Raw genomic sequence first — 16,190 nt, forward strand, 5'->3', positions numbered from 1 at the left:
AGTGTTGCACATCAAGCTAATGGCTACTGTTAGCTCTATACAGACAGAGCAAGAGGGACAAAAGTGCAGGAATGGGAAAGATGCTGGATCCCAGCACTCCAAGGAAGCTGCGGTCTGAAACAGAGATGAACATCACCCTCACAGGGCCAATTATCCCCACCCTTATCTCTGGGGGTTTTATTTCTCTGTGAATGTTGTAAACCTTGGGGGACTGAATACGATTGTACACACATATTTGAGAACAGGAACAATCATATCTCACATTCCAATTCACTTTTGCCCTTTTGACTCTGGAGGTCAGATTACTCACACTGGATCTGCTGTAAATGGGTTCCTGAAAGGTGGAGTAAGATGCATCACACTTTGGTACAGGGATCATCTGGTGTATGTGAAAACAAGGAAACTGATAACCTCCTCAAAGTCAGGGACATTCTGACTATCAACTCAGATTTGAGCTAAACAAGACAGCTGGGCTTTATTAGTCTGAAATGATCTGTTCCCGATTGCCTTTCAGTGAAGGGCCAGGCCAGTTTATTATGAATATAAATATTTTTACTTTTCTGCTCTACTCCATGAGCTCCTTAAAAATTTTCTGCAGACAGTCCAGGGTTTCCTCACCACATCACACATAAAAAAACCCCAAAGCAATGGCTGTAGAGGAGCATCCATGTTCCCTACAGACATAGCAGGCAGAGACGCTGTGGGGATTCAGTGTCAGGACCCACTATTCAAACACACCTCAGGTACTTGTCTGTATCCAAATAAAGCCCGTGATGACCTTATCGATGTGAAATGGAGCCTAGATTATTAGTTATCTATTTATCAGAGTTGAGAAACTCTTTCCTTTATGGTCCAGTGCAAGTCATTTTACTGCTGTGGAATACTGCTGACTAAAACAATAAATGGCAAAACATTAAAATCACTTCTCCATCGCATTTATATTTCACTTCCTCCTGCTAGTCAGCATCTCAGGAAATTAAAGTCCAAATGGTTTCCATTGTTTTCTACCAGTGTGTGAGTCGTTCAAGCTGAAGGAAGTGTGTAATGCTACAAAATTTATACAGGGACAATGCACTTCCCAAGGAGCCTTTCAGCAGCAGATCTGGGGACATTTTGACACTGAAACCATGGCATGCTAAGCAAAAGTTTTATGGCTCTGTCCTCTGCACTCTGGTTTGTGCAATAACTCGTAAGTCGGTGTTACGAGCCTGAAGGTGAGGTAGCTGAGGTTCTTTTTAATGGGTCCCTTGGGGCAGAGAAAAGTGAAATGACACTTGAATGACCGGTGTTTACATACAGCAAGTTTAGTTTAGAATGGTGGGAAGGAGGTATGCAGCTGTTTCGGTTATTATCTATAGAAATACAACAATAGAAATGTATGAAGATGTCATTTAAGAAAATATATAATGAAAAGAAAGAGAAAGGACAAGATAGTGGAGAGGAAAGATATGAAAGGAATGAGAAGAATGTGTCTTTACAAACAAACTGTGAGTCTGCCTGTAGGAAACGCTAGATACTGATAGGTGAAAGAAACAACGGGAGTAACCATAAATTTCAGAGGAATGTTATCAATTGACACAGACTTGCTCTTCCAAGGCCGTGTTAAATTCCCGGACTTAGAGACACAAAGAAAGAAGAGGATACATATTACGTGTTCGGGCAGCCCTTACCTCTGAGGTACCTCAGTCAATGGGGAAAAGAAGAGCCTGATGCAGCCTGAAAAATAAGATTAAAAGGAAGCTAAGTCCTCCAACAAATTGAGAGACACCAGGGGAATACCCCATGGCCTCTCCCTTTATTCGAATAAAGTTAGAGGGCTTCTCTGTCTCCTTTTTGGACATAAACCTCTGGTGCTGTGTATTTTTCTGCACAGGTAACACTACCTACGGACCCAGCAACAAGACTTGATTGATGCATTGAATTTTCATGTGTGATGATCTCAGTTGTGATCCATCAGGGGTGGGGGTGACTTATTAAAGAAATATGGGTATTGATCTAGTATCGATACCCAACTGTGCCGGACAAAAACTCTCTAACAGTTTAAAGTTAGAAAGTGTATGTTTATTACGGCCGGGCAGCACGGCGGGATATTTCCCTAATTCGCACTGCGAAATTCACAGGTAATTACAAAGCCTTTTATTTACAAAAGTGTTGAATACCCAAAATACAAATACGTATTCATATCCCTGTCACCTCCCATTCCTCGCTTCGTATGCTAATTGGCAAAAAGGCTATTAAGCATGCGTACTTGTCTCCTAAAATGAGTCGGGGGTCTCTTCTGGGGAGGGGTCACCCAAAATGAGGAAGTAAGATGAGTCTTCCTCGTCCTGACCTTTCTACCTTTTCAATGCATTCGTAACAAATGATTCCTTGGTAGAACTTATAGTTTTCTGTGTTCAAAGGGTCCTTTAAGCAGGAAATATGCAGCTATCTTATGTCCTATTTACCACATTTTGTTTTTCGTTACAAGCTACACAAACATAAAGCTGACAAGCAATGAGTTACTAAATCTGGGATATCTTATCTAAGATCCGGCTTCTGTTAACTGTGAACAAAGCTTGCCTACCTACTTCAGCTATTTCAGCAACTTATTATCTTAACTTTCCAAAAAATCCCTAATTCTTCAAATTTAATGTCCTAGGGGGAGTCTCAGACATGAAGTTCAATGAGTTAACACACAGTCTGGTTCAGATGGGAATGCCCAGGTACCTCCCCTGTCGCTAAGCGAAGGTGGGTTTGTTGTGGCCACCTGGGCTGTTCTTATGCACGTCTGAGGTTTCTCAACACATCCCCCAAGCTCTCCTCCTTCCCTCCAGCTTGGGGAGAGCAAACCCAGCCTCAGCCAAGCGCCAGCTGCTGCTTTTGCAACTCGCTGATTGTTGGAGTCATTAACCCTCAGCATTTCAGCCCCTCACACAGCTGGTGAGGGAACTGAGTCAGCCAGGAGAAGAGATACAACGACCACATGGGAAATCTGATTTTTTTTTTTTCTTTCTTACCACCCACAGTGAGGAAAAGTCTTGGAGATGACCCGCATGTACAAACGATCACATTAAGTTTCGGGATCGAGGATTTCACCCACAACACCCCGGCCCCACACCCCGACCCGCCCCAGCCCCGGCGCGGGGCGCCTGAGGGCGCGGCGCATGCGCGGCGCCGCCTGACCCCGGCCGGCGGCAGCGGGGCGGCGCTAAGATGGCGGCGGCGCTGCTGGCGCGGCTGTGCCGGAGCGCCCCTTGGGCGCGGGGCACCCCCGGGCTCCGCGCCGTCCGCCCGCCCCTCGCCGCCGCCGTCCCGCCGCCGCTCCGCCGCCCCGCCGCGCCCCTGGGGCCGCGCAGCTTCTCGGCGGCCGAGCTGGTGCGCGCCGCGCCGGCCCCGCTGCAGCCCTACCTGCGGCTCATGCGGCTGCACCAGCCCGCCGGTGAGCGCGGCGGGGAGGGTCGGGGCCCCGAGCCCCCCGTGGCCTCCCGTTCCCCGCTGAGCCCGCCCGCGGGTTTTGTCTCCCCGCAGGGACGTGGCTGCTGTACCTGCCGTGTACGTGGAGCATCGGGCTGGCGGCCGCGCCCGGCTGCCTCCCGGACTGGCGCACGCTGTCCCTGTTCGGCGTGGGAGCCGTGCTCATGCGAGGGGCCGGCTGCACCATCAATGACATGTGGGACCGCGACTATGACAGACAGGTAGAGGACCCTGGGGCGAGGCTGCCGGCACCGCCGTGCAGCGACAGGACGACGGGGCGTGGCGTCAAACTGGAAGGGTCGGTTTAGGTTGGGTAGTGGGAGAAAGCTCTTCGCTCTGAGGATGGTGAGGCATCGGAAGAGGTGGCCCATCCCTGGAAGCGTTCAAGGCCAAGTTGGATGAGGCTGCCAGTAACCTGGTCTAGTGACAAGTGTCCCTGCCAGCTCAGCACGGGGGCTGGAATGAGGTGATTTTTAAGGTCCCCTTCCAACCCAAGCCCTTCTGTCATTCAGTGAACCAAGCACAAGCCCACTCATCTCCATCATCAAAGAATCAACAGAATTTTTAGGGTTGGAAGGGACCTCAGAAGATCATGTAGTTCAACTCCCTTGGCAAGGTCAGCTCATGAAGAGCAGGTTACACAGGAACGCATCCAAGTGGGTTTGGAATATCTCCAGGGAGGGAGACTCCACTTAGCAGATGCTGATTTTTCTCAGCCAAGCACCAGGGATCCTGAAGGCACTGAAGTACATGAACATCACCAGTGATTCCTTGCTGAGTGCAGGCTCTGGGTTCAGGAATTCCTCCGTGTTTCTGTCTGAGATGCACGCAATTAATTTGTCTTCATTCCCTCCATAAATAGTAGAAAGAATTTTGTTTCTTATAACATTTCTCTGTCTGGGACTGTAATAAGCCTTCTAGAATACTCGCTTCTGTGTAAGATAAAGTACATGCTTTTGTCATCTGTAGGCAGTTCTTGAAAAAGTTGATTTCTCAACCTTGTTTTGCGTGACAGAGCAAACCAAGTGACACTTTTTTTGCTATGCTTGCTAGTTACAATCTATCCAAGAATGACTTTTTTTTTTCCTTAATTTTAGGAGCAGTGTTTCCTTGTGTTGATAATTTCAGTTGTTCAGAGTACTATGCCCAACCCTGAGCTAATCCCCATCTATTATGTTGTATTTTTCCTTTATCATCTCCCATTTGTTCAGAAGAGGGAAATAAGCAAAAGATTTTGAAATGCACACCTGCAGGTGCGGGCTTGGAGGGGAACATCCTGGTGGTGTGTCACTGTTTGTTCCTCCTGTTTTTTGTTCTTGTATTGCTCCTGTGGTTTGGGGGTTTGGGTTTTGAACCCTGCAAGACAAAGAATAATGAGCCAATCCGGTATGTGAAGTTCTTAGTATGGCACTTATGTTTGTGCTGTTGGGAAGGCAGGGAACCAGGATGGGGTGGGGTTTATGGCAGCTCTGGATGGTTGAGGGTTTGGAAGGTGTCAACAACTACATATGCTAAACAGATTTGATGTGGGGGACGTGATAAGTAAGAGGGAATTTCAATACAATGATTAAATTTATGCATTATGTGGTCATGTGATGTGGTCAGATGGAAAATTTTAAAAATTGCCGTCACAGCTTTTTCTGGGGTACCTTAAAAGGCTGCCTTCAACACAAGTGCTATAGAGGCCAGGTTGGCAGCAGGATGTTGGCTGGTATAGGTGATAGTGGTTTGGGGTGTAGATTGGGGTGTTACTGTTTATTTGGGGTGTTTTCTTTAAGTGAAACGTCCCACTTTTGGTTGCACTGTGCAGTGGAATTGATCACAGGCATGTTAATTGCATGTTTAAACTCCAAAAGCAGTATTTGATGTTAACATAACCTGATGGCAGGGGGAAGAACAAGCTAAAAGAGTTTATTTAAATTCATAGTATTCAAGCATAGTCAAGGTAGTTTGTATGTACATAATAGTCTGTAAAAAGCTGGATTTTGAACCTATTTGAATAAACTTGACACCATTTTCATCAACACACACCATTTCATGGAATTGTTAGGGCTGAAAGGCACCTCTGGAGATCATCCAGTCCAAACCCCTACCAAGGCAGGGTCACCTGGAGCAGGTGACACAGGAACACACCCAGCTGGGGTTTGGAATGTCCCCAGAGAGGGAGAGTCCACAATCTCCATGGGCAACTTGTTCCAGTGCTCTGCCACCTTCAGTGTAGAGAAGTTCTTCCTCACATTGAGGTGAAATTCAGTCATTTGAGGTTTACTTGGCATTGGTCACCTTTGGCAAGTAACTCGCCATTCATTTATTTCAATTTTTTTCTGATACTCATTTCTTTCTTCCGTTTACCTTGTATGGTTTCCTGTTCCAGACAGAGTTTCTAAACTCCACTGTATCCCAGCTGGGATTGAATTAATTGCCTTTTACAGCTATTAACTCCACATCAATGGGACGGGATTCTGAAAATGCCATTAGAGAGAAACAGAAGTAAACAACAGAATTAGGGCCCTTTCATTTCTCTTCAGAAAATAGGAAGCAAACATTGTAAATTGCCCATCAGTTACAGATGTACCTGTAGTATTCTTTCCATTTTTTAGGTTGCAAGGACAGCAAGCAGACCCCTGGCAGCTGGAGATATCTCCACTTTCCAGTCCTTGGTTTTTCTCGGAGGACAGCTCAGCCTGGCACTCTGTGTGCTTCTGTGCCTGAATTACTACAGGTGATGCATGAATTATCTTTTCGTTTTTAAAGTCTAGGTCTGAGTGCTGAGTTAAGCACAGAGATTTTGAGTGGAAAAGGTGTTGGGGTCGGAGGGAGGAGGTTTTAGCCATGAAATTGTAATTGAAAGGAAAAGAATTAGGTCAGTACTGTGTACAGCTCTTGCAGTGCTGCACTACATCTACTGATCTTTAGCCTGGCAAGCAATAATCCTCTTGGTGCTTTTCACAGTATCATTCTGGGAGCAGCCTCTTTATCTCTTGTGATCACCTACCCTCTGATGAAGAGAATAACATACTGGCCACAGCTAGTTTTGGGTGAGATGGAAATATTATTTTCTATTTTTTTATTTCAGCTTTAGTTTTGGGGGTATTTTATGAATTAGTACTTCAGCTTTAGCAGTCTGACTTTTTATAACTTTACATCAAAATAGAAATACCTTACAGACCAAGCTCTGTTGTGCCACAAGCTTCTTAATTTATAACAGGCATCATAGTTGATGTGGCGTTTGTTGTTGTGGGGTTTTTTTTGTTTGGTTTGTTTGGGTTGTTTGTTTGTTTGTGGGTTTTGGTTGTTTTGTTTTGGTTGTTTTGGTTTGGGGTTTTTTGTTGTTTGGGGGGGGTGGTTTTTGGGCTTTTTGTTTTGGGGTTTTTTGTGTTTTTTTTGTTTTGTTTTGTGGGGTGTTTTTTTGGTTTTGGGGGGTTTTTGGTTTTTTGGGTTTTTTTGCTTGAAATCAGTTCTTTGTTTTGTTGGAGTGATAGGAGGAAGAAGGGTAGGGAGAAAACAAATATTTTTTATTTGAGAATGAGCTATAGTTTTGTGATTATTTCAAAACACTTCTTAAATACAGATTTGTCTATAGAGCATTTCAGTCTTCAGCTTCTAAAACAACTCCTGAACAGATACTGATGGTGCTTGTGTTTTAGGTTGAGCTACTAAAACATACCTGTGTTTATTGGCTCTCACATTCCAGCTGTCTTCGGGGGGGTTTTTTAACCAAATTTGTAATTTTCAGCCTAGAAGTACCGTAGTTGGCTGCTGTGTACTGTTTTTCAGCCAGTTATGCTGACATCTTTTGTTACACTGACATCTGAGCATTTTATCTTCAGACCTGTTGTTTGAATATTCTGGAATAGTTCTGTGCAAATGTTTCCCTACACTAATGAAGTCAAATTCAAATTAGGGGAAAATGTGTAGCATATGTATTTTTCCTTGCACGTCCAGAGTATTTAATGTCAAATTATTTATATTTATTACCTGCCTGAAAATAAGTGGTAGAAAAATAGAGTTGTTTTATTACACAAAAAGCTGCTGATATGATACACTCTCAAATAAATCGTATTTAATTGCTCCAGGCGTTATTGTAACTTCTTTTTTTTTTTAATTCTCTTAATGTTTTTAGGACTTACATTTAATTGGGGAGCCCTTCTTGGCTGGTCTGCCATCAGAGGGTCGTGTGAGTGGTCTGTGTGCTTGCCCTTGTACTTTGCTGGGGTGATGTGGACGCTGGTGTACGACACCATTTATGCACATCAGGTAGGGTAACAGTGAGACATTGTGTTTGAACACAAAGGTTTGTGTGCTTCGTTTACATATCTATTGTCGAACAGCAGAACTAACCTCTTGCAGTTCTTCACCCTCAGCTGTGCTGAAGCAACACCAAAGAAGTCCCAGCCCTTCGATGTTTTATTGCTGTTTGCCAGGGTTTTACAAATCGGGTGGAAAGATGGAAGTACAGTGCCCTTTGTGCTTTTATGCTTTTGCTGTGTGTAAATGACTTGGACGTTGGTATTTACTCTCGGCTGCTAAAGCAGCTCTAGGACCAAGCTTCTAGTTTGAATTTTAATGTGGGGACCTACAACTGCCCTTAAATTGGGTTCCTAGTAGGAAGCATTGGAAATTTAAGCAAGTCCCCCCTGTTTTTATTCTTCTAATGAAGTGGCGTTGGATTATGGATTTTCATCTGGTAATTCATCCTTTCATTCCAGGATAAGAGGGACGACATCATGATCGGTGTGAAGTCAACGGCGTTGCAGTTCAAGGAGGACACGAAGCAGTGGCTCAGTGGCTTCAGCCTGGCCATGCTCCTGAGTCTGTGCGTGGCAGGGATGAACTGCAACCAGACCTTCCCGTATTACTCGGCTGTGGCTGCCGTAGGGGCTCACCTGGCACACCAGGTTTGATGGATTTATTTATACTTTTTCCACGTGCAAGTTCTTACTGAGAAGTCAGAGGGCTTTTCCACCCCCATCAATTCATGAGCTGCCCACGAAAAACAGCTCCTGTAAAGTGCACTAAAGTCTTCGGTCAATAAGCTTGGTCTTACTTAAGTACCTTTTGTAGATGTTTTGGTTGAGGAGACCTTCAGTCCTGACCACAAACAGTGGAGCACTGAGATTCGGTCTGTTCCTAACCAGCAGAAGTGCCACACATTAAGCTGGGATCTCAAGGAAGGGATTTTCCTCTCACTGCCAGCAGCAGCAGCTGCTGCTAGATCCACCTCAATGTGCTGCAAAATACAGTGGTGTTGACTCTTCTGAGTCAGCTCTTGCAGTGTCTGGCACACATTACAGCAGATGGCAATATTATAATTTTATGTTAATTGACAGTTCTCAAGAGTTCTCTTCATAGCAGAGAACAATCCAGTTCAGTCTTGTAGGTGCATTCATTTGGAAGTTTTTATGGATAACCGAAAGAAAGAATTTAGCTTTGTCAGTAAAGGATGCAGATAGATTTCCGTGATTCACTGAATTTTTGCCTGAGGCAGAGGAATTTGGGTCATAATGGTGTTAAATTATATCCCTCTCAAGAAGTGCACCAATAGAAGAATAATATCTTTCATTTTCCTTTTGTTTCCAAAAGAATAGCTTGGCTGCTGTTGAGTTTAATTTGTCAGTTCAGTGTTTCAAGTTCCCAGTGTCTGAGGAGCTGGCAGGTTCTTAAGGGTGTGGATCACATCATATTTTAGAAACTTGTGAAGAGTGTTTTTGTTTATTTGACCAGGACCAGGACCCAGCCCTGGGTCTCTCTACAAGCACAAATGAAGCAGATTTCCTGGGGAAGGTTTCACTTCTCTCTTTCTGTTTTATCTTTTTCAAAGGCTGAAGTGCAAGGTTTGAGGTTTTAGGGGCTCCTTTTCTGTCAACCCTTTCACCCTTTCACAGCATTTCCTCTTGTTATCGTTCTCAAGACTTTTGCACCAAATTTCGGGTTTGGGAATATTTTTCACTAAACTTGCTCTTGCTATACCTTGTGGGGTTTTTCTGTTGGTTTTATGGGTTTTTGGTTTTGTTTTTTACTTTGGTTGTGACTCACGGCGGAGAGCTGCTATGCTGGGTAAGCCAAGTCTTGCTTCTGGCTGCTGTTGCAGATGTCCTGGTTGTTGTTTGGCGGGAAATTGCATGAATTTGGCTAGGAGCAATCGGGCTGAAACCAGCTCTATGTGACAAGGCAGGGCCTGACACTTGCCTGTGCTTTCCAGTTACCCTGGTTCACTGCTGGGTCTCCAGTGCCTTGTCTCTACTGAGACACGAAACAACACCTTGCAGCAGAGATGGAAAAGTGCATGTTGTGGGGGGCTCATTTTATTTAAAGTTACATTGAAGAATTAGGTGGCAACCTACTGAGGAAAATCTCAAAAAGACTTATTTACATGCCCAGATGTTTTTGCACTTTTAAACATCAAACCAGACACACCAGTAACTGGGCTGTTTATGTAATCTTCCACTGAGATGGTCTGGGAATCATGTTCATATGAGATCCTTGGCTTTTCTGCTGTATGTTGAAAAAAAATCTGTCAAACACAGATGCCAGTTATCCAAAAAGAAATTTCAAGCACAGCATGTTCCTGTTTCTTGTGGAGGTAAGGGTAGACTTTAGAGCTTAAGAATAATTTTTTGAAGTTGCAGGTCATTATGTGATGTGTCAGATATTTATGAGTCTGTAAAATAATAATCCTCTAATGTTGTACTGTGCTTTTGCAGATTTACACTTTGGACATAGACAAGCCTGAAGACTGTTGGAAAAAATTTGCTTCAAATCGTACTGTAGGAATTCTGCTCTTCCTAGGGATTGTGCTTGGAAATCTGTGGAAACAAAAAGACTTCAAAAATGTAGAAGAGCCTTCAGAGAACAGATAGTTGAAATCACTATACTGATATTTTAGTCTAACTGAAGTGTAAATATTGTAAGAAGGAAAACACTTTTAATATAAATATAGCAGGTTTATATTATTTATTTATAAAAGCTGGTGGAAACATTCTTGTTTCTGAAATCATGCAATTGAGATAATTCTACAATGAAGTTTTGGTTATCTGGGAATAACTTCAATCTGCATAGAAGCTCCAAAACGTGAAGCTGCTCTGCGAGTCCTGTGTAGTAGCAGCAGACTTCTCTCAAGCTCTGGTTACTGTGAACCCAAGATTTTATCTGAAGCAGGTGTCTCTTAGTGACAGCACGGGTAAAAATGCAAAGTAATTTTTGGATGTAAATAAAATCTGGCTGTACATGTTTGATGGTCTGGTTTATTACAAAGGTAATTTTCAGTTTGAGTTGGAACTTGCTGCATGGAAGAGTTGCAATAACTGTTTTTCTCCTGGGATGTCTAGGAGCAGTCAGGACCCTTGAGTGTGTCAGGTCCACAATAAGGAGTCAGTAGAGAAGTGTTTGAGAAGATTTTCTGCTCTTGCAGTGATTGCTGCAGCAGGTGCTTTCCACATGAAAAGCACAGGCTTCTGCAAAGTTGCCTGCACAGAGTGAGCTGAGCTTGTTTGCCAAGAGTGATTTGAACTCTAAGGACTGAAAACAAAAACAGAGCAGCCTGGAGCTGTTGCCAAGTGTGTGTGAGCAGTGGTTGACCCTGGGCTACAAATTTGTCATGCAAACTGTTGACATTTTTTAACTTTTATTTTTTAGTCCGGCTTGTTTTGATTTACTCCTCCCGGTTTTATTTGTAGTCTTACAGGAAAATCTTGTTTCTAGGAGGATGCCTAGAAACAGTAAAAATAGCAAGTGCAGGCTAACTAAAGGGCCATTACGCAGAAGTTGTTCTTAAATAGGGTTTATATTTCTGGAGTGGAGAAAGTATTAAGTGGAGGAAAAGCAGTTTAATAATGCAAAACAGTAAGCTTCTGATGAGTTATGTGACATAGCTGCATTTTGTAGAGGGAGAACTTGGTGCATCCAACTTGAACTTTGTTTATTAGCCATTTACTAGTAATTAAAAAGTCATGTGAAGTGACTAGTGTGGGTCGGTTTCTCAGTACTAGTAGTGCTGCTTTAGTGAGGTGGTGGCAAAAGTTATCAATCTGTTTTTAACATACTGAGGTGCCTTTAAGTAGCTCAGATTTGAGAAGAACTCACATTTTCTCGTGCCTTTGAACCTTCTGGGGCCCTTTGTCTGATGACTGCTTTTCACAAGTGTTTCTCTTAAAATGAGAGGAGGAAAAAGGTGTCGCTAAACAGAGTATGAATTAAAGTTTCAGAACAGTCCTCATGACCGGAACTTGAAAATCATTTCATGTTTTTTGTTGGAATTTTCCAAATTCATCCTAATTTCATCTTACACTGATAAGACATAGCTGTATTTTTAGGTTCATTGCCTGAAAAAAACAGAAAGACTCAGGTCCCAGGCTGTAATACTGAGGATATTAAATTCCTGAAAGTTTTATGATTTATACAAGGAAATTAAATATTTTTTAAATGGCAGAAGAGATAAGGGCCAAGCTGCTTCCTGACTAAAACCTTCCTGTTTGGATCTGCTGGCAGGTATATATGCATCTCCTCTCTCCATTCCCAAGGCATTCTATTCCAAATCTTCACTAAGACACTCTTGCTGTAATTGGATACAGTTTCTTAAAAAGTTTTCAAATACTCCTGCCTCTAAGTATCAGCTTTTTATCAGTGTGGTTTTGCAGAACTAAACAACATCCTCTGGAAGTTTCTTCTCCACTATCAAACCTTGCCTTTCTCGTCCACCTCCTTTTCCAAGTATTCCTCCACAGGATGCTGAGATAAATGCTTTTTTCCGGCAGCAGGAAGGTCAAGTGTGCCTGACAATGGCGAAGTGAACCGCTACCAGTTGCTCAGTGAAACAGAAAGCTCTGTACCAACGCCAACCCTTGCCTGTGTTGCACTTTGTAGAAGGGTGTATCAAAGCAACGCCAGCTCTTTGTCCGGGACTAGCCCTATAGGAACAAGGGTGCTACTCCTGCAGGGATAAAGGGAGAGGTTGCCAAGGCATTGGTAGCCTGCAGCGTGGGGCTGGATCTTTGCTTTAGAAGCCTGCTTTGCCCAGTGGCACGCGGGAGATCTCACACTCCCCTTTCCCAGGGAGAACGCTCCTCAGAGGGGGTTCAGCCAAGGCAGACTCTGCCTGGGTTCTGCTCTTAGCATTTCTTGGTAGATATGATGCCGTTAATGGGAGGGGGTCGGGGTTTTCCCTCCCTCTGTTCCCAAGTACGTGCTGCAGGAGCTGCGCTGTGCAAACAGCCGGAGTGCCCGTGCCAGCCGGCCTGGCTGCCAGCGAGCCTGGCAACACCAGGACAGGAGGTCAGGCATCTCGCCAGCCAGCCTCTGGTGACATGAGCTGGAAAAAAAAAGGCACTGCTTTTCTATTTCCACTTTGGCAAAACCTAGGAAAGGGCCATTAACTGATTTCTAAGCACCTCACAGGGCAAATACCAGGAGAGAGGCTCCGTTTGAGCTTCAAAACAAAGCTGCCAAGAAAAAATGTGTATCTTAGCCAGCCATGGGTAATGAGAAGTGTAGGTACTAGCTGAAGGTGCCTGGTATACTGAAGAAGTGGTTTTGATTCTCCTGCAATGCTTCCCTGCGTTTTGTGATGGAGGCAATAGGCCAGACCCCGTTTTAACACAGTGTGCTGAACGCAGTACCAGAACTACAAAGAAAATAGCAAAAAACTTCATTTGTTTTACAGCATTTTTCTTTTCCTGGATGATTGTGTTTAAAAAAAACCCATCGAAAATAACACTTCCTGTCAATTAACATCACTACAGAAGTGATTTTTTCTGAACAAAGCAGAAAGAGGTCTAATACACTTAAAAGAAACCGAAACAAAACCAACAGCAAAAAAACAGCGTTCATGCCAAGTTCAATGCTTCTAACAATACAACTGTAATTTCTGAGGTGGAAATTCCCATCCTAATGCAAAATAAAATCCAAAGCCACCACTGAATTCTTACACCTGCAAAATACACTTCCTCCAAATTGCAGAGCTTCTTGTCTGTGGCAGGTGCGGTAACAAGGAAATATACCTGATACAAAATAAAGTAAATAAAATGTGCCTACTATAAAATAAGCTGTACAGCTGCTTAAAGAACAGAACCAAGCCCTAAACAAGTTGTAAGGACAGTGGGGGAAAACAGTGGCCAGCCCCTTCCACAGGACCTTATGTTTTTCCTGCACTAACATTTAGAGAGTTCAGCTCTGAATGTAAAGTATCTCACTTTCTACGCCTCCCTGAAAGGACTTTGTGGCCAGGTGGGTGTTGGTCATAACAAGGAGGAGAGGAAACGCCTCCAGTTACACCAGGGGTGGTTTAGACTGGTTGTAAATTCCCTGCCTGAAATGGTCACACATTGGAACAGGCTGCCCAGGGAAATGGTGGGATCACCGTCCCTGGAAGTGTTCAAAAGGTGTGAGGTTGAGGCACTTGGTGGTGAACATGGCAGTGCTGCATTAATGGTTGGACGCAGCGATCTTAGAGGTGTTTTCCAACATAAACATTTTGCTGTGATTTGATATTGAAGGGAAATAATTTTATCTTCAAATTAATCAATGTTCAATGCCCAACCTTGCAAGCAGTGGCACATACATAACACCGGGGGACTGCTTTGGGGAGAAACTTCAGCACCATTAGGTGGCTGCTTAGTAAAAAACCTGTGTGCATTTTGTGTTGCCTCTCATGCTGCAGCACTGCCAAATATTTGTCAAACAGTTTTTCAGCTTCATCAGAACTTATTTTCCCTAAATTCTGTCATGCTATTAACCACTTTTTCAGGGAATACGTATAAAGGGAAATAAAAGTGCTTGAGAGGAAAATGGAGGAAAGCACAGACGTCATGTACACTGTAACACTCATTACTGTTGTGCTTGAAGAATTTGCTGGAAGGCACTTTGAATTTATTTGCTTAGAGTTGGCGTGATCTCTTTTTTTCCCCGCAGTTCCGCATGCGTGACGCCGCACAGCGAGTGCAGCAAGGCAGTAAAAGAAGGATTTGGCAGATCACAGTAAAGTGCAACTTTGTCTTCATCCATTAGACGAGGGGTGGGATTTTCCTGCCTGCCTCCTCCTTGGGAGGAAAACCCAGGGCAGAAAGCCAAGGCTGTGTGCGCAGAGGTTGTCCCTGGAGCTGGTGGGGCTGAGGTTGCTCTTGGCTGGGTAAAGGACAGGCTGAAGGTCTGATGTGCAGGGCATGCCTCCTCTCCCAGGTGACAGGTGATAAACATTTGGTTGCTCAACCCCAAGCAGGACTCTGGCACCTGCAGACTTTCCTCCCTTCTTGTGTCTCTATCAGATGAATGTGCTCTACCGGGCCACTGCTGGTGGGTTTTTTTCTCATGTGCTGGGTAGGACAGGGGAAGTGTTCTCCCAGTGTTTCCCGTGTCTCTCAGCCCCGCCGTGAGCTGCTGTGCTGCCAGGGGTCCTCTGAGATCTTGGGACATGCACACAGGGAAACCATCCACACGGGGCAGGTGCAAAGGCAGCGAGTGTTGTATCTGCTGTCTTCAGGCTTTGCTTGAGAAACAAGGGGCAAGAGGGGAAGCAGGAGGTAAAAAATTGCCTTCAAGAATTTGAGCTGCTCAGTGCTGATTTATTTATGCCATGTTAAGTCAGAAAAATGGAGGTTAAACAGCCAGGGAGCTTCTGTCACAGGTTATAACCTACCCTTCCATCAGGCTGAGCATGTTGGGTCGTGAGACTGCCATGGAAAACAAAAGCTCTCCTCTGAAGAGGAGGTCGTCTCTCCTGGTTCAACTCTCTCAATACCTTTTCCCATCGGTCTTAAAAAACATCATTATTATTATTAGGTAGTAAAGGCCCTTTTAAATCCGCAGTACAGCTTATTCTGCTAAATAACATCAATACACTAAAAAAAAATACTTTTCACCTGTCAGATACTGTTGCAAAGTGCATTGGATGTCCTTCTGCCAGTCCCTTGGTTAATGCTGGGTTAACTTCATGATGCATCGTGTGTGGCTGTTCGCTCAGCTCCTGCTCAGGCGTTGAAGCAAGGACATCTCGTGTGCCAGACACAAGGGACAGCAGAGGGGAAGATCCATCATCCCCTGCACGGTCCTGGCAAAAGCTGTCAGCTTGGGGTAAAACTGCCATAGAAATGGCACCGAGCATATGCCCAAGCTGGAAATTTGCCATGGGTCAGCTTAGTCCAGAAAGCCTCTGGAGGTGACCCAAGAGCAGCTGAACTGCTGAGGTTCTCCTGCTTCCCACCACTCTCTGGTGATGGGGACAGGGACAGGAGGATCTATACTTGCACCCTCTGGTAGTTCTGCTTGTGTGCAGGTGCAGCTCAGTGAATTTTTGAGTTAGTTAATGAAGCGGCAGACTACAAAATGTATTAGCTGGACTGGTCTGTTTGTTGCAAGAGGATTTATTTGTTGATTTTTGCTTTAGTTGTTTTTTACCTTGTGAGCTCCGGAGATAAATCTTGATTCCCGGAGGGCATTATCCTGTAAATCTGAGCGAGCTGGAGAAAGCGTGGCACCACCGAAAGCACGAAAATGTAACAAGCCCCAGGCTCAGCTGGATGTGTGATGTCTTTCTCACGCAAGATGCGTGAAACATCTTGTGACAAACCATTGCCAGCACTCGCCTGCCATTGTAGAGGGATTGGAAGCCACTTCTGCTGCTTCTGTTTCGGTCTGACCAGCCGTGGCTAAGAGCTGCAGCAAGGCTGGTGGTACCCTTGGCCCTGGCTTGTGAGCTCTACGCTGTGTGCTGGACCTGGGTTTATGTTTGGGCGCCTGTGGCA

At 44.5% G+C, this 16,190-nt stretch overlaps 1 protein-coding gene across 1 annotated transcript; it reads left to right on the plus strand.

Annotated features, from left to right (window-relative positions):
• Positions 1-3,195: 3,195 nt before the first annotated feature.
• Positions 3,196-10,688, plus strand: COQ2 (coenzyme Q2, polyprenyltransferase). The gene is made up of 7 exons (XM_040065763.1): positions 3,196-3,421; positions 3,511-3,677; positions 6,057-6,178; positions 6,409-6,494; positions 7,580-7,713; positions 8,166-8,354; positions 10,161-10,688. Exons 1-7 carry the CDS (start codon positions 3,196-3,198, stop codon positions 10,314-10,316), a joined length of 1,080 nt encoding a protein of 359 aa, XP_039921697.1. The 3' UTR covers positions 10,317-10,688.
• Positions 10,689-16,190: the final 5,502 nt, after the last annotated feature.

The sequence above is a fragment of the Hirundo rustica genome, chromosome 5 (genome assembly GCF_015227805.2).
Source record: "Hirundo rustica isolate bHirRus1 chromosome 5, bHirRus1.pri.v3, whole genome shotgun sequence".
Taxonomy (NCBI): domain Eukaryota; kingdom Metazoa; phylum Chordata; class Aves; order Passeriformes; family Hirundinidae; genus Hirundo; species Hirundo rustica.

Bases quoted from the DNA above. Each gene is read 5' to 3' on its own strand.
- COQ2 (XM_040065763.1), top strand. From the start codon at position 3,196: ATGGCGGCGGCGCTGCTGGCGCGGCTGTGCCGGAGCGCCCCTTGGGCG. The intron at 6,179-6,408 runs GTGATGCATGAA...TGCTTTTCACAG, and splicing joins CTGTGCCTGAATTACTACAG to TATCATTCTGGGAGCAGCCT. The intron at 6,495-7,579 runs GTGAGATGGAAA...TAATGTTTTTAG, and splicing joins CTGGCCACAGCTAGTTTTGG to GACTTACATTTAATTGGGGA.